The sequence below is a fragment of the Octopus bimaculoides genome, chromosome 9, assembly GCF_001194135.2.
Source record: "Octopus bimaculoides isolate UCB-OBI-ISO-001 chromosome 9, ASM119413v2, whole genome shotgun sequence".
NCBI classification, from domain to species: Eukaryota; Metazoa; Mollusca; class Cephalopoda; order Octopoda; family Octopodidae; genus Octopus; species Octopus bimaculoides.
Genome location: NC_068989.1, coordinates 74,574,158 through 74,593,287, shown reverse-complemented (window position 1 = coordinate 74,593,287; position 19,130 = coordinate 74,574,158). Strand labels below are relative to the sequence as shown.

Sequence of the window (19,130 nt, the reverse complement as noted above, 5' to 3'; positions counted from 1 at the left end):
GTGATAATGCTATAAATAGCGTGATCAAGATAAATTATCCATACATTGCAGAAAAATACGTTGCCGGCCTGCCATGAGACACGAACTCACATCTCTGTGATTACATGTCAAGTGTTTTGCCATTAAACCAAACTGCCCAGCAACGAATTCTTCTGCAATTTTAGAACTTTCACAGAGATGTGAGTTCGAGTCTCATGGCTGGCTGGCAACGTATTTTTCTGCATTATATGGATAGTTTATCCTGATCACGCTATTTATAGCATTATCACGCGTTTGAGAAATAAATGTAAAGAACTAAATTTTAGGACAAAAATTTCTTTCACAAATGAAAGCAACTGCCCAGTTCCTTATCCGTTCCCTTCTCTATGAAATAGTGATAGCCATTCTTAAATCCTTCGATCAACGATTACATCGTTTGATTTTCATTTATTGTTGATATTACGAACTAAATTAGGAATCTCCCCCCAAAAGTAAAACTCCATATTTTAAAGTTTCAATGTATTTGAATATTGAATAATCAATTTACTAACCGGAGTCACTCAAGAATTCTTTCAACACTAATTTCATATTTTTTTATTATCCAGAAATGTTTTCTTACGTACCATCGAGTTTCTGATAAACGGCATTGAGCCAATTTTTGTGATTGATGGAAGAATCCCAGAATTAAAAGATTCAACAATATTCAAACGCAGAAAGATTTCCTGTAATCAAGAATGTCTCCCACCAATACAAAGGGAACGGTCTCGGACAATTACCTCTCAAAATGTAGGATTTGTTTGTTTTCAACCTTTTTTCTTATCTATTTTCGACAAAATTCCCTCTAAATTTGCTTTCGGATCTTATTATTTTTCTTATGAAACTCAATATTATAAAGGGCATTAAGACGGCGAGCTGGTGAGATGCTTGGCAACATTTCATCTGTCTTTGCGTTCGGAGTTCAAAATCCGTACCAGTTGACTCCTGGAGTCGATGTAATCGACTTAATTCTTCCCCGAAATCGTTAGCCTTGTGTCAAAATTTGAAATCCGTACCATAATGAACATACGACAGAATTGATTCAAGTTAAAATCTGCCACATGCGAACTTGTGGTCTGCATTCAATGTGAAATCGTATTTGTAAAAATTACTTTTAGTGCCTTGAAATTATATTTTGATATCGCAATGTCTGTAGCAGTATTTAGTTTATCCATTCAAAATATCAGCACTAATAACTGTTCCTCTCAATTTTTATAGCAGATCAATGCTCAGAGGTTCGCAATTATGTAATGTGCAGTGAAGTTTGTTCTTACAAGCGAAGCACATTTAATACAACAAAATACACATAAATATAAAGAATTAACACAAAAAAGTATCTCTGATTTTAATGTTTTCGATAGGCATTAACCCGCTTATACCACTATTCTTTCCACGGGACTATATTAACTACTAATTATATATACGCACATTATTATATATAAGACACTGATTTTAAGTGCCCACCTTTTAACCGCTTTGAAATTTTATATATGTGAACAGACTTTTTATGATGTGGCTAGGAACAATATGAAATTGGAAAAATTACCTTGGTGTGTCTTCTGCATGAAAATTATATGGTTAAACGGAGCTAACTTAATATTGAACGTATGACCCTCTAAATTGTTAGTCTCCCTCATACATAAAATTACTTTAAATTTGATAGTTTAGTATGTTTCATAACTAAATTTTAAGACGTTATATTTACTTTTGTTAACTGTCATGATATGACTTAAAATATTAGGGTTCTTTATGCGAGTTCAAGACGCTGTTTATTTTATTAAATCGGTTTCAAGATACACTTCGATTCCTGCGCTTCTACTGATAAATTTATTAATGGGCATTAGAAGTTGAACTAAGAAAATTTTATAATTAGTAAAAAATTCCTCCTATTTAGAAGATTCAGCAGTTTAGTGCTTAAACAAGGATGAGGTCAACTAACTATTAATGAAATCGGTTTTTTCCCTCCATTGTTATTTTTCTCTTTCTAGTTCCTTTAAAGCCAACACTTAAGTGCTGAATAGAAACCCTATACACGGAAACTGTCATTCTAAATATTAAACAGATGTAAACACGAATGTAATTTTTCTTGAATTCTTTGGTACGCCCAATACAAATTACAAGAAAGAATTGAATTTCCTAGAACGGGCAGTATTTTGAATTTTAAGCTATCTGCTTCTCCCTTTATTTTCTTCCTACAGTACCAAGATTTTAGTTTGTGTATGACATTTTCAACCGAGTTTCCCTTTTTACGTCATTGGCAAAACCGACTGTCTAGCGTCATTGTAATGTTTATTTATAAATTGGGCGTAATATCTTTTAAAGATATTTAATCCTTAAATGTGGGCAGAATCTTACGTTTTGACTGTTAGAAAGTGGTAAAAATTACATTAATATACGTCAATATAATAATGGGTTTTCCGAGGTTGGCTAAACACTCAACTGTCTTTACTTTTCAGTGTCTTACACTTCTGAAATATCTTGGAGCAACTTGCTTTGCGAGTAATGGCGAAGCTGAGGCACTCTGTGCACAATTAAACGCAGAAAAGGTAAATTATAATCGAAAAGTCATTGTTTAATTTCTCTCACTCGAACAAAAAGATTTCATTGTGGAATGTATCATTTGGAATATCACATTGCGTGCACTTTTGTGGTATATATTACAAAAATAGGTCAACTATTCTATCTCACGAAACTCCGAGAAATGAATTCACCAGTCAACCACTGGAGCGAACTATGATACAAATTTTAGTATTTTTAATTGTGAATCTGTTTTTTTCAAGTTAAGAACTAGTTATAGAATCAGATAAACTCGAAACTAGTTGTAAATAGTTTACATTATTTACATTCGACAGATATTTGTCCTCATCTTGTTAGTTCTTAACACAACGTTTCGGCTGATATACCCTCCAGCCTTCTTCAGGTGTCTTGGGGAAATTTCGAACCTGGGTTCTCATTCCTAAGGTATTTTTCAATATTATTGTTATTGTTCAGGTCACTGCTTGGAATCGAACTCGGAATCTTGGGGTTAGTAGCCCGCGTTCTTAACCACTACGTCATAAGCCTGTGGCACAGGCAAATGGCGTAGTCGATTCCAAGCAGTGACCTGAACAATAACAATAATAGCGTCGAAAAATACGTTAGGAACGAGAGTCCAGGTTCGAAATTTCCCCAAGGCACCTGAAGAAGGTTAGAGGGTTATCAGCCGAAACGTTGTATTAACAAACAAAATGAGGACAAATATCTGTCGAATGTAAATAATGTACATAATTCCTCATCTCTTAAATATAGAACTACTTGTAAATAGATTTGGTCTCTGCAAAATTTGTCAATTTTAATGTTTCCAAGTTACCGGTTAACCAATGCCATTTGTAATTATTTTACTAAAATAATGATCAACTAATTAGAATTCGTGCCCGCAAGGAGCGTTGTCACACCGTCTTGATTTGCTAAAAACAGCATCTTCTAGTTGCACATTTATTTATAAACAGGAAGGATACAAATGAAACTAGTGTCCCACATATAAATAAAATATCTGGAACGAATATATCAAGATCATCTTTTCTCTGCACCATAATACTCGCGGGCGTCAGCTCTAACTCGAGAGCACAGTAGGTTTTTCAATTGAGATTTTGTGGTTACGGTCTTGGATCAGCTTTGATTTTCTAGTTCACATGCTGAGATTTTCATCATGGATATGTAGTATCTGGTGCTAGGTAGATACTAGAAAAAAGAATGTTCTTTGTTATAGGTACAATTGTATTTAATTTAATAAACCTTTCTACAAGGATAAAACCTGAAAATTTAGGGAAAGGAACTAGTCGATTGTATCGAGTACAGTACTTTTATCAATGACCCCAAAAGGATGAAAGCAAATTCGATGTTGGCTGAGAACGAAATGTCGCCCTTTTCCGGTGTGCGAACGTTCCTACAAGCTCGCTGCCTCTGTATTTAATTTAATAATGAAAAATAAGCTAATTGATTAGTAGCGTAGAAAATATACATTAGCCACTCAAAAAGATATAGAAAAGTTTTAACTTGATTTAAACGCTTGTTGTCCAAATTTTCGCCCCCGTAACTGCGACACTGGGTTGCAATTAAACTGTGTCAATGACCAGGTTACAATTAGGGCGACGAAACTTTTCACACACCAAATAATATTTTAGTGAAGTTAAGTTTTACTGTGTTTCTAAATGGCTAACATGTTTTTCCATGCTATAATTATTTTGATTTTAACACGAGCTTTGCCAGATACGTACGTTCCCGACAAACTAATCTGTCGGTAGTGTACGCTGGTGTTAATGTCATCCACAAAACCAATATATTGGATATAATCTGCGCTTGTTTCTCCAGTATAATTTAGCATCTAACTTTTTTTTTTTTTCAGGTTTTGAGCTTATGACTAAATATCTTATTAATACAGTGTTTTTGCTCCCGATTAAAAAATCTCACTTTTATTTTCTAAAACGTTTCCGGTCATTGGAATCAGTACCAGTAATTTGGCTGGTTTGGCATGTTTTAGCCTTCTAAGTAAATTCAACTCCTTTAAATGTTTTGGACATTTAAACAAACGCTACCCAGAAATGATATGGTGAAAAGCAATATTGTTTGTATTGTGATGTATTTATAAGGAAACAGCAGGTAAACAAAAAACAGCATCGTTCTTCGTATATCTGATGCTCCTAGAATGTATTTCATAAATAGTTTCAAAATGTCAATCTTACTTCTAAATGTCCTAGTTTTTTTTCATTTACCAAAACCTCTTGAAATTTATCAGCTGCCATTGAGAGTGGAGAAAATTTGGTAGATGAACAAATAAAACTGATGATAAAAAACAAAACTACTGCTTATGCAATGAAACAATCATAGAATTTAAAATGTTTAAGGAACGTCTAACGAAGTGGTCTTAAGCAATGCGATGGTTGTCAATCAGAATAACTGCCGTTATTTTAACTTTATACTTTCTCTATACATGCATATCCCCACATTTTTCATGAGATATAATGTGGCATAGCTATATAGCCGTCAATGAAACATTTAAGCAATTCTATATTCCTACAACAACCTATGCAAAACATCGCACATATAACTAGCATTTATCTCATCACTGCTTCCGTTTTTCGAAGGCACGTAGGATTTGCTGATGGTCAAAACGTAGCTAAAATTGTTTCCTGTAATGTTGATTACATTGAAAACAACACTAGTTATTTTACAAATGTTTTCTCTCGCAGCGCAAATATTTCTAATGGACTGTTGAACGCTCCTTGCATTACTTCCATTTCGTCACTTGCAATGAGACATTCATTGAATTCCATCGTATTTCTTATATTTTATAAGTGATAAATGTTAAGATATTGTAATGCTCACACGAAATAATTTTATAAACTTCAAATAATTTTCTGTATTGCATTTATATATATATAAATATATATATATATATATATATATATATATATATATATATCTCCGCAGAAGGTAAGAAGTTTACTTCAAACCACATGGTTCCGGGTTCAGTCCCACTGCGTGGCACCTTGGGCAACTGTCTTCTACTATATCCATGGGCTGGCCAAAGCCTTGAGTGGATTACGTAGACGAAAACTGAAAGCCTATTATACACATATACATACAGTGGGCGATGGATAAATTGTCGCCAGTTTATATTTCAAACTTCGTGCATTGCTTTCGATTTTGTCGACTACATAGTATAGTCTAGTAGAGTCGGTTGGGCACCGTCTGTGAGAAAAACAGCAACTTGACGCAATTCACTCTGTCAGAAATTTGGAGCATCCCCTCCAACCGAACATGCTTTGATTTTCGCAGACGAGAAAAATTTCTACAAGGATCAGATGAACACACAGAACAACAGTTGGCTTGCCGTGTCTCCAAATACATGTACTGAGAGTGATAAAAAAAACAAACACTCAGTCAACATTATGGTGTTTGGAGTGATTACTAGTTATAGCGACGGTATACCGCCATTCATATTCCCACTCGGTCTCACACCAACACGGAGACCGACCTACATCAAGTGCCTGGAGGAGGTAGTACTGTCCTGTTTCTAGAGGGTGACTGCTGGAAGATCCTATGTCTGGCAACAGATAATTTCATGGCTGTCAGATAATTTCTGCTACCACATCACCCCTAACATCTTGCCACTTAACTCCCCAGACTGCAACCCCCTTCATTATGATCGGTGGGGCGCGGTCGAGTGAGAGACCAACAAAACTCCTTGTAACACCAAAAATAAACTGAAGGCAAGGATTATGACAGCATTCCCCAACTTAAGCAAAAAGATCGTCCAAAAATGTTGCAGAAGATTTTAAAGTCGTCTGGAGGCCATGGTTGAAGCCAATGGCGATTTTATTGAATAAATTTATTCTTTAGTATTTCAAGATATTATCATGTAATTTTGGTACATATATCTGTTAAAATGAGAGGTGAGTGTTATTTTCATTTTTGTGTAATTTAGATGATTTATTCACCGCACCCTGTGTGTGTGTATGTATGTGTGTGTCTGCGATCACATTACCCCTAACATCTGTGACTGTTTGTTCCTCACCGTCGCTTGGCAACCGATGTTGGTGCGTTTCCGTCTCCGAAACTTAGAGGTTCGACAAAACGGAGTGACAAAATAAGTACTAGGCTTACAAAGATTAAGTCATGGGGTCGATTTGTTCGACTAAAGGTGGTGCTCCAGCATGGCTGCAGTCAAATGACTGAAACAAGTGATAAAAGAATATAAAATAATTTTCGACTTAATTAACCAACGACTCTTTATTGATACTTAGTAATTCCGTAGCACTAATCCCACTTCTACCGCGTTCTAAATAATAAAGTCCAAGTAATTACGCTCTGCTATTAATGCAACTAATCCAAATTCATATTTGTTTGTGCGCTGCTATTGCCACCGCTAACGATTCGTATCTAATCATATACTCTATTTATTATATGAATTTCCTTAGTCATTATGTACCTTGAATTTCATGAAGTTGTGTCCCATCACAAATTACAACACTTAAAATCATCATGGTATTGTCTTACTGTTCAAGATCATAAATTTGTTACAAGAGTTTATTAGATATTTAATCACCGCAGCTTAGTTCATGTGGCTGTTCAGATTCGTTGAGAGATTTTATTTACCATTAAACTAACTTCAGATTTAATCATAAGTTACATAACTTTAGCGTCCGTTCCAGTGAATAAATAAAATGCTAAAAGTTCTCAATATGATTTTTTATTTTAAGGTTGTTGATGCTTGTTTCTCATCAGATAGTGACATTCTCCTCTATGGTGCCAAAAAAGTCTACCGTAACTATTCTAAGATAAACAAGGTAAATATTTTACCATATGCCACATACGTTATTATATAAACTGCATAAACTTTAATGTCTATTTTCTTTTGGATTTATACGAAATTTTCATGTTCGATATATTGCTTTTTATAGTATGATCTTTTTCTGTTCATGGGGAAGATATTTCATTGGCTCTTCATTTGTTTCCCGAAAATATAATTTGGATTGTCCATTATATACACATTGTCACGTTTTAAAATATTTATCTCGTAACTGATCACCGAAATAACTGTGGATAACTATGATGCAGGGTTACATTTTAACCAGCCACCCTTGTGTGAAGTGTCTGGGAACCCGAATGCTATCACGAAATTTGAATCATTAACTAACAATGAACTGTAGTACTACACCATGTTAAGATACATCTCAGAAACGGTCCGTAGATGAAAACTTTTAGCATTACCTATGTATTGTACAGTTTTTTTATATAGTATATATACATATCTTTTGTAATGTACACGTTTTTAATATAATATGAATATTTTATAGTGTGTTTCTACCATTTAAATAGTAAGCAACATGTAATGTAATAATACATTTGTTTTCAGCAATGTCTGTTAGAATCGATTAGTACTGAAGATGTCTTTAACGAGTTCGGATTAGAGCAACGGTCATTGATTTGTTTGGCTTTGCTGATTGGATGTGACTATGACAGCCAAGGAGTGAAAGGAATCGGTTCAAAATATGCTTTGATGTTACTGCAGGAACTAAAATCGAAAAACATAGATGCTTTGGAAAGGTATAGTCTTGATATTTACCGGATTTCGTTTCTAATATTAACTGAAATACAGTTTAAAAAATAATTTTAGGGGTTTTCGTTGGAGTGAACAAAAGTGAAAATTTTTTCTGAGGTCTTGAAAATGTGGGCTCGGTTTGTGATCAAATTCGACTGTGTTAAACATCTTTTCTAGAAAAGTCTTTTGTATTGTAAAATAAAAGTATGGAGTAAATACTTTAGTAAAATAACGAGTGCCTTCTTGTGACACTTTTGACAATAGCTGGAATTCATAAACAATAAAAACTTAACGTTCACACATTTCTAAATACTCGACTATTTTCTTCCGATGGAAATCCTAAAATCTTCGTGATTAGGAATGGTAAAACTTTAATATCGGAGAGTGGGCTGAAATAGACGACATAGAAATATCCCTTGATACACTAAAGTACCAAAACGGAACATAGATGAAAGACTAAATATCAACTTCAATATTTACCACGATGTCGACACTTCAATGCCAGTACGAGAGGTTCAAAAACGTCTCAGTATTGTCTGCGTTCTTGACCCAAGGTAAAACCAACTTTTGCAAGCTTATTTCTGGAAGAAAAGAAAAGTTCATTGAAAAAGCCAACAGAATAGGGAAGCATGTTGTACCCACGCCCCATCGAACTACGGCAAGAAAGTGACAGGGCTGCAATACCACCTCGCTAGCTCTGTCAATCAGAACTATTCGTCAGGAGCTCCATAAGTCTGGAAACCATGAGAGGATGCAAAATCCAAACATCTATCCCGCATCAACAATTCTAAGTGGAAAATCTGGTATCTCGGCTAACAGAAATGATTGATTGCCTAATGAAACCAAATTATCTTCTCTAAATCTGCATTCGCCATTTTACAGCTTTAGGGTGGAGAGCTGCCCGAAGACTTACCGTGGTGTATAGAGCGAGATCTGTGTTGATTTAAGTAACCATATCACAAAATTCTTTTAGCTTTTTAGTTGTACACCTTGGCTGAATTAATGTCAAGGATTACCAGAGTATTTTGGTTCACCACGTTTATCCAATAGTACAAATGTTGTTCCCGATGTTAGCAAATCTCCCTGGAAGAAACTGCATAAATTCACACAACCAATGTTATAGAAAATAGATACGAAGGACACAAAATTAACGGTGACTATTTAGTCTGGTCCCAAAATTGTCCAATATCAATATAGCCGAACATTTACTGGGCATTTTGGAGCAGCAGGTGGGAAGTCACTTTTCTTCACTATCGTCTCTAGGTTTTATTTGAATGGCTCAAGATTCCCTTAAAAGGCGTTCAGAACCGGTACGTGTCAATTCGTCGACAAATTTGTCGTGATTGCGAGGAGTACGGTCAACCACGAATGAATAGGAAGCGTTCAATTGATAAGCTAAAATTAAACTTTACATAGAGTTGCTTACTTAATTGATAAAGTAAAAAAAATAAGACACTTTGCTTCTACTGATTTCATTTGAACAAATGAAAATTAATGCGAAATAAATTTGGTTGGTATTGATGTTGAATTCCAGTTTGAATTAAATTTTGAAATTCACCACATAATATTCCAGAACTGTTTATATTTACTAATAGCTATAATTTATGACATTGTGCACGTGTTTAGTTTAAGGTAAATGTACATTCACAGAACGAACATATTTTTCCTTGACATTTTACTTTCAATTTAGGATAAGCTTAACTTTACTGCTTTTATTTATTAGTTAATGGGTGTGTAAGACCCATTTGGTTAAAAACATAAACACTGCGCTGTTAAGATATAATAGTCTTAACTACTGAGAAAATAACACTTAATAATATCCACTAATCTAAGTATAATTTCGCTCCTAAAATTAGGGTGGAAGTAGTGTTTTTAATGGTCTTAGTGGATAAAATAAAACACAGATTTAATAAATATTTGAAGGGAAATCTGTGATCTGTGTCATATAAAATAAGCATAATAGTTTTTCTAAGACTGAACCTCAACACTCAACCACCTCTCATCAATATCTTCGACAAATTTAAGTTCAATTACCAAATGAAAGAAATAAAGGTACACATTAATTCTGTTTAGCATAACCCAATTATATATGTCATTTTCAATTTTGTCACGATAATATTCATACACGATGTCAAATTAGTCTAAAACTCAGTCTTAGAAAATCTAGCATGTCCCGCTTATGTACTGTTAATGCATGACATGAAATAGAATTTCAATTTTAAGTTTTAATGATGGAAAGAAGAACCGAAAACACTGCATTAGCAGCTTAGTTATTCAGACTGTGAGCCTCATCTTAGAGACGAAACATTTTTGATATTTTAATGGTTTTTGTTGATTTTGATCATTATCACCAGGTGTCTTCTCTGCAACACCGATGGAGAAATTGTGTGGACTTCAAGGGGGACTGTTGAAAAATAAACCTTATTTGTGCACATTCCATGAGAGTATCTCAGCCAGGCTATGAACTTTTCAAACGATACTCGTATCTTAAAGTTGAATATGGTATGACTTGAGTAGTCACAATCTCATGTAACCAGAAACCTATTTCTAACTTAGGTGTAATAACATTCGTATTTACCTTGCTAATTTTCAATGTTAAAACAAAAGTTTCCATTCATAATCTAGTCAAGTGCTCTAGACATTTTAGCTTCAACACAACCAATAACCATCGGTGTTCAACCCTTTAGAAACAATGCTACTTAACTAAGACACGTTTTGATCATTATTGGCCCAGGCCACATCTGACTTAACAGAATCCCCAAGATTTGCTTTCCAAGTCAAATTGTTTGCTGAAAACTATTCTGTGAGTCGATGTATTTTACGAGGATGAGATGAAAATATCATAGACTGACTACGAAGGAGTGATGCTTGAGTCATGATATCTTGCGTGCATTGATTTCAACTCTTATAAATAACTGTATTGTTTTCCTGCAGGTAAACTGACATCGTACCTCTTACCAACAGAAAAAGGTTTTAGCTCTCATGAACATTCATACTTATATATTTACAGCATTAGGGGATGATTATCAGCTTTGTCAACGGTGTAAATGAGGCCAGCTGGATTTAGGAGGCGTAGTGAAGATCCCCCAAGGCCTGGACGTCCTGAAACTGCCTCCACTGAGGAAACTACTAATCGTACTCACCAAATGATGATGGATGATAGGCAGTTAACTATAAATCAAATGACCCATGCTATTAGCATATCCTGTGAAGTTGAGAATATTCCGCACAATGAAATTGACATGACGAAGGTTTCTTCACGGTGTATGACACGTCTTCCTAGAAAATCACGGAAAATCTAACATTGTTTGAGGCAGATCCAGTTGGTTTCCTTGAACGTTTCCTAATGCAGAATGAGTTTTGGGCTGATCAATTTGAGCTAAAGAGATAATTCGTGCAGTAGAAACACTTCTCCTCACCTGCTCCAAAGAAAACTTAGGTCCTCTATTTGTAGGGAAGGTGATGGCTTCAGTTTTTTTCCTGGATACAAAGGGCATTATTTGACTGTCTTCAAAAGGACCACATTATCCAAGGAGAATATCATGCCAGCTTGCCGAGGTAGTTACGAAAGGAGTCCTGTTTCATCAGGACAATACTCTAGCACACAAGGCTTTCGTTTCAATAGCTTCTGTGTATGACTGTGACTTTGAACTGGTTGATTACCCTTTCTGTTCTCCTGATTTGACATCTCACTCTCATCTGTTTCCCAACATGAAAAAACACTTGGTTGGGAACCAGTATCGTATTGAGAATATCATATCTACTGCTGTTGATATTTTGACGAGCAAAATGAAAGCTTCTTCGCCAATGGTATCCAAGCACTGCAACACCGATGGAAAAATTGTGTGGACTGTTGAAAAATAAACCTTATATTGGGCACATTCCATGAGAGTATCTTGGCCAACCTATAAACTTTTCAGACGATACTCGTATCTTAAAGTTGAATATGGTATGACTTGTGAGTTGTCACAATCTCATGTAATATGAACTTTATTGCCATAGGGGCGTATGAGTTTAGGGGTCCATATAGCTTCTGCAAGTTGTGGATAACTGAACTTGATATCGACATCATTTGGAGAGTGTTCATGGAAATGTTTATATACAGTACAGATGGTGTAGCGCTCACGGATGTGTCGGAAAGAATAGTTTTGTTTCTGAGGCGATCCCAGTAATGAATGCTTGTTGTAAATATTTAAAAATGTTTCATCTCTAAAGATGAGGTTAGCAGTACAAAAACGTTATCGTATTTCTATTCTGAATTCAGAATTTTATGTTGGAGAAACAATGCTGAACTACAGACACTGGCTAAAACAAAAGAGGAATTTATTAAATCTAGACATTGCCAACAATGCATGCACAAAGGTAATCGCACCATAACGGTTTTATTTTATTCTAATGCACATAATGTTTTGCTATTGCTACACCAGACATTCCATTGATCGATATAGACATGAAACAGCGTTAAAATATTCGTAAGAATAACCTATGCATATGAATGTGGAACGCCATTAGCTGTAATGTTGTTTCAAAGAAGTCACTGAGACTGACTCGCATGTTACAAACACAGGGCTTCATTCATCGCCAGACACTATTTCAAACTAATTTGGACTTCATTGTAACGTGTTTCTTTTTTTTACTAAGCTGATCGGTGTAAAGTAAAGGCGTACATTCTGGTGTTTTATTCTTCAAATTCTCGAGTTACTTCTGATAAACGTTCTGAAATTGCATACAGCCATACTGTCCGAGTTTGAATCCTTTTTTTCCGTAAGCAAAGAATAAAATGTTTCTTGGCTTGAAATTTTCTCTAAAACAAGGAAAGCTTACACACGAAGAAGCAGATTTCACTGTTTGGCTGCCTTTCCATTCTCCATTAGAAATCATCGCATGATTTTGGCTCAGCTGGGTCATCTATGCTAAGTGATTTTAAGCGTGATTCTTTGATGCAAACGACATTAGAAATTATCTTTTTATAAATGAGCTCGTGGGCAGTGTTGAAATCATGATTATTGGGACGTGGACCCGATTTCTGGATTTATCAGATTGTACTTCCTTCAACAAGTTACTCATTTTGCATTGTTCTCCCCTATTCTGAAAATTACTTCCAACTAGCGCTTATACTGCTTGCCTTCTCTCCTAAATTTCACATCTTGAATGTTACACAATTCTGGGAGAATCAACAGGTTGTCTCTCTGATCGTGACAACATAAGCACCATAATTAATTTGCGAGAGCATAGCATATACTACAAAGCCATAATAGCGTGTGAGAGACTGCATAGGTTGTATTTTTTGTATTTCCGTTTATATAGTTTACAAGGTTTATATTTAAAAAAAATCTTAAATTTAGCTTAAACTTGGAAGCGTCAACTTCCACGTTGTACTGACTGTGAAAAGAAGTTTTCAGAAAGGAACACAATTCGCCTCTAAGCAGGGGGAATTCGCACAAAAACGAACCTGTTAAAGTAGGCCGTATGTCCAAAAGATACAGAAAACAGCAAAAGTTGTATAACAGTTAAGAAAGAAAAACGGTATTCCCAAAAGGGAAAACCTACAATTAAACGAGAGCAGCGGAAAAACACGTATATTCAGTAAAAGGCACTAAAAGTGAATGACTCTCCCCGGGACCCTGAAATTTTGTTTTTTAAGCTCTGGTAGTGCCGTCTTAATATGGTGGATTTGATTGCATTTTTAGAAAAAAAACATTTGAAAATCCTGAATTGCTAAAAATATTTTTGTTTCATAATTTGAAGTTTTTTAATGAAATGCTCCGTTTCATGTGGTCGAATTGCAATATTTTAAAATCTAGCATTTCGATTTACCGACCCAGTACGAAAATTGGACTTTTGCCAGCATAAACATGTATATTCCATCCAACAGAAATATTCAATGAACCTTTTTTCGCAGGGGAAATTATATTTTGAGGAATGAGATTTAAATTAGAGATATTTATTGCAGTTTAATGTGATTGTTGATAAACTTAAAGGAGCAATAATTACAAGTTATTTTGAAGTAGTTCAGATTTAACAAGTTTGTCATGCGTTTTTCAATAATACAGACTGGACAGGGACTTATTTCATGGATAAAATATACTCTACTTCTAACAAAGAAAACAGGATTATATTTCAAAACAATACATTACTCTCTTTTAGTGCACCATCACAGCAAAAGTAGATGCAAAAAATGTCGGATGAAGAAAGTGGCCATAAAAAATTGTGCTTGTTTTTGCCATGAAACCGTCCAGAAACTTAAGTTACATGAAATGGAACTAAAAGTCAGAGAAAAGGCACTTTTAAATCCAGATTTTCCTTCAGAGAAAGTAAGCAAAAATAGTTTATTCTTTTTCCTCCACCTTCTTACACTCTAAACGCCCTCACCTACACTAGCGCGTTCACTAACATGCATCCTCATACACCATCTTATCAAAACGCATACACTCGCGTACATGTACTGTCTGACCATGTACTCCTACATCTAGTTATTTGTCTATATCTAGGTCTCACACGGTTGGCTCGCCTTGAAAACACCGTTTGTGATTATTTCCTATGTCATTCTGATTACATTCCGTAGTACCGGAGATGACTTCTCCATGCGGAGAAATAATGACTCGACCGGGTAAGACTCTAATCTCCGCGCTATGCAGCCTATCAAGCAACGTTACTTCAGAGACTCATCGGAAGAACCCCATTTCGACCGCTTGTATTCGCGATCATACTCTTTCGATCACAGTACCCAACATTTATGACCGTAGGTGAGTTTAGACACGAAAACCGAACTGAAGATAACAAGTTTGACTATTTTACCAACCTGTCCACTTCTGTAGATCGAACGCTGGAGTATTACTGTTTCAGGACCGGAGATTCTTGTATCCAATTCAGGGCACACAAAGACGATTAAAAGCGTAATGAAAATGTTAAATGAGGGCACATAAAGTCGTTAAAGAGATGTATGTATATACTTACTATTCAGCATTTTAATCGCATATTTTCAAACTGCAATGTTAACCTCTCGGATGGTTCTAATGAGCATTGTGAAAATGTCGTTATATACTTAATGTGTGATTGCACTGATGGAATTTGATGCGATACGATGTCATTTGGTTATTTACAAATAATTTTGTATGTTAAAGACTTATGGTCAGTGTTTTAATTTGTAATTACATAAACATGATACCATAAGTAAACACTTAGCCATAACATTGAACTAAATGGCATTCTACCAACTTCCAAATGCAATAACCGTTTGCGTTTTATTTGGTGTATATTTGACATTTTCTGACTAAATCACTGCTGGTTCAATTTCCCAATGCGCCATCAATATTTCACTGTATTAAAGAAATTGATACTGAACAGAAAATGTTTATGGGACGCGGGAGGAAACAAAAATCATATAAGGAATCATCGTTCGAAATCATTGGTTTTATTGATTTTATTCCGCCAACGTTTACAGCTCTAGCTAATATATGTGTAACCTATATACACGTTGAGCTTCTGTACAGACTTTGATAAATCCGAAGTTTTAAGGCCTGAAGGTATTTGGTGGGATCGAACCCCGCTGGAAATACAAATAATTTTTTTACGAAATTAACATTCTTGTGCATATTTCAAACACGATTCTGATTTTACCGCTTAGTCCATTATTTTACTGCCTAGTCTACTTCCTATAGATTATTGCAGAGTTCTTGGATTTCAAACAGATATATGATGTCAAAGAAAGTATAATTTGGAAGGAACCTGATATTGACAACTTGTGCAAGTTTGTTATTGAGAATCTCTTTTGGGCTGCAGAAAACTTCTTCCTGAGGATGGTCCCATTGCTTATTTACTGGAAGTTAAATTCTTACCCTTACAGATTTCTTGACGATTTAAAACCAAAAAGGTAAAGATAAATTCTTTTAAACATTATGGATTCCTTTTTTTATTTATTTATATTTTATTTTATTTCTAAAATACGTTTATGGTTTCTCTCTCTTCAGAACAAAAATAGTAACTATTTAGTTGTATCGCGAGCATTGAATACAAAAATAGTAACCTGCAGATGTGTGCTACGTACGTGTTTCCATGCTTATATTTAGTAAAACGGTTAACTTCGAGAAAACTAGTGATGTTCTATGCTAGCAAAATATGGCTTTGAAGAAACAAGTCTAACGTTTCGGTCACACTTCGTCGAAGAGAAAAGTATCAACTGTTATTGATGGCTATATAATTCGAATTAGTAGGAGAGAAAACTAGTAAAAGAGTTAAGAGGGGAAGAAGATATAAAGTGTTACTGGATAGGGGATGACACTAAACAGGGAAGAGACAGAAAAATAAAATAATTTGAAGAGAATTTTGGAAGGGAAAGATGAAAGGATGGACAGATAGACGTCCATGATCATAAAGTACACCAGATTACTCAATACGTTGTGCAGAGTATAGTCTAATCAATCCGATGTTTCCGATGAGTAATGGCAGTGAGTCATTAACTATCAGTCTACCAGTATATTTCCTGTTGGGAAGTCAGACATACGTGTAGGCCACCCTTTCCAATGAACTCACTTTTGTATATGCAACGAATTTTGAAGATGGCATTAGTGCAGATATCGAACTCTCGATTCCAAATTACTTAAGCTCATCTAGTGCGAGCTGCTCTGGATGCACTCAGTGCCCTTCACTGGATAGTGCGATATATACTTTAGAACAGGTCAAGCTTTATATATAAAACGCTTATGTAGACTTTAAGATTCCTATTGGAGGATTAAGGTCACTGCCCTCCGGGATCTTATCAAATCAATAATTCTTAACATTCCAAAAAGCGCAAAATTTTTCAAGTTTCGAAGTAAAGAAACACGCAGTATAATTTTGCATCATTTCACAATTAATAAACTACTTTTCCGTGTAAAATAACATTGCAATTAACTGAAAAGATGATAGTCATTTGGAGCGAGGTCAATAAGGAGGTTGAAACACAACTTCCATATTTAGCGGTATAATCTTTCCCTGGGTGACTTGAGGAATGTATGGACTTGTATCACTGTACAAGAAAACCCTTTTACCTTTGGTTAATGATGAAAGCTTTATTTCTCATTTGTAAATTTTTTGTGCAACGTTTCCAGGTGACGAGGATACTTTTTCATTTTAAATTTTGAGTTTTGGTTTTGCACTTCATGTTAGACGACACCATTCATATCCCACCAAATGCAGAACGTAACTGTTTTCGGGTATATTCTTGTTCTGGAGATAGGTTCTCCTTTTTAGTTGGGTGCAAGCTATTATTTTCACTTGATATAATTGTAGAGAACACACTTTTCAAAATTTCTGATGTTCTACACTGGAATAATTCTGTAGTGAGTCTCCTCTTTACTGACGAAAAGAGGGCAATGTTTTGATCAAGCTAAACCATTTCACTGGATCCGCTTCGAAATTGGCCTCTCTTGCCGAAACACATACATATTATTACTAATATAGTTATAATACTTACATTTTTGAAGGGAGTTGTTTGTCAATTATATCGACTCCAGTTCTAGTGCTTTATTTTATCGACTTGGAAGGATGAAATGTTAAGTTGATCTCGGTGAGTATTAAACTTGGAATGTAAAAGGCCGGATGAAATACAGTGAAGCAGTTTTTCAACGCTCTGACGTGTCTACCATGTAATATTAACAGTAAGAGAGAAAATTTCAAACTTTGGCGTATGACAAGCAATTTCTGGGAGAGGGTTTAATCCATTACGTCAGCCTAAGTATTTAGCTCGTACTTTATCTTGTTGGTCCCCGAAGGATACAGGACAAATTTGATCTCGGCGGGATTTGAGTTATGAATGTAAAAAGCGGGAAGATAAACTACTAAGCATTTTGTCCAATACGGTAATGCCAGCTCGTCAGCAATAAACGTTGTAAGTAGTTCTGATGGATGTAGCAGTATAACATATTACAACATCTTTTGCCATTGCTTGTAAATATCTGAATCCCTGGTGTTCAACCTGTACTTTATTGATGAAATAAAAATTCTAATTAATCAAAAGGTGAAATTCATATAAATTGTGAGAAATATGGTACAATTTAGCCGAAGAAAGAAATAGGGTAAAAAACATTATATGAAACTAAAATTATGACTGCGTATAAATTTATGAAAAGGGAATAGCATATGCTGAAGTGCAATACTGTATAAAATGATTTCGTACAAATTTAACTTGATAATTATCGAATGCTTCAGAATCCTCCAAAAATGTAAAAGAAATCACCAACAAGTTTACGAAATTGAATGGTCCAAAATAAGTAAGTAAAATTTTTAAAAGATTTTCTTATATTCTCAAAGTACATTCCGTATAATTTAGACAGTGAATTTTGTAGAACTGGTTGCGTTAGGCTCGTAATAAATATTTGGGAGAATGCAAGCACGACTAAAATTGTAATTTCTTGTGGTTGATCTTGGCATTTCATTTAAGCCATTTACTTAAACAACCATATATATTAGAGAATTAATCGTTCAAATGTCTCAGATTTGTTAACTTCGGTGACTATTAGAATGCTATTAAGGCAGCGAACTGGGAGAATCGTTCGCCTGCCGAGTAAAATGCCTAGCATTTTGTCCGAATTAATGTTGTGAGTTGAAATTCGCTAAAGACGACTTTGCCTTTCATTATTTCGGAGTCGATGAAATAAGTATCGATGTAATCGACTTATAACTTGGTGGACTTATAGCAAAATTTGAAACCATTATTAGAATGCTTCTACAAAGATATATTTCTTTTTAAAGTGTTAATTCGTTGTATTTTTCTGATGAAGTTCACTTCGCAGCCTTGAATGTTTCTTGCAGTTGCTGAACAAAATGCACCGGAAGACTGAATGCCGTAAAACTTTGGAAGAAACTACTTAATGTATGGTAGAAATAAAATTATTTGAATGAAAAATAGCAAGTGTCTTTTTTAATATATCACTTTCTAGCACATGTGAAAGGCCACAGGTTTTTATTGCAGTGACAACCTTCAATAATATCTTCTATTATTCATTACCTTTTAGTTTGTCCCTTTTGGAAAAATCAAGCAGACTAAATTCTA

The 19,130-nt window shown here is 34.9% G+C and overlaps 1 protein-coding gene across 3 annotated transcripts in view; it reads left to right on the top strand.

The window, feature by feature from the left end:
- The window catches only part of LOC106872520 (flap endonuclease GEN), a 20,964-nt gene extending 2,593 nt beyond the window's left edge, over positions 1-18,371 (top strand). Inside the window, exons 2-9 of one of the 3 annotated variants that reach the window (XM_052970781.1) lie at positions 585-765; positions 2,472-2,561; positions 7,257-7,343; positions 7,913-8,103; positions 12,363-12,460; positions 14,246-14,412; positions 15,790-15,971; positions 18,287-18,371. In XM_052970781.1, the coding sequence (XP_052826741.1) occupies positions 585-765; positions 2,472-2,561; positions 7,257-7,343; positions 7,913-8,103; positions 12,363-12,460; positions 14,246-14,412; positions 15,790-15,971; positions 18,287-18,356 (1,066 nt within the window). In that variant the 3' untranslated portion in view covers positions 18,357-18,371. Of the gene's footprint in view, positions 1-584; positions 766-2,471; positions 2,562-7,256; positions 7,344-7,912; positions 8,104-12,362; positions 12,461-14,245; positions 14,413-15,745; positions 15,972-18,286 lie in introns of those variants that run through there. The other 2 variants (XM_014919541.2, XM_052970782.1) reach the window with 2 other exon arrangements.
- The last annotated feature ends 759 nt before the right edge of the window (positions 18,372-19,130 follow it).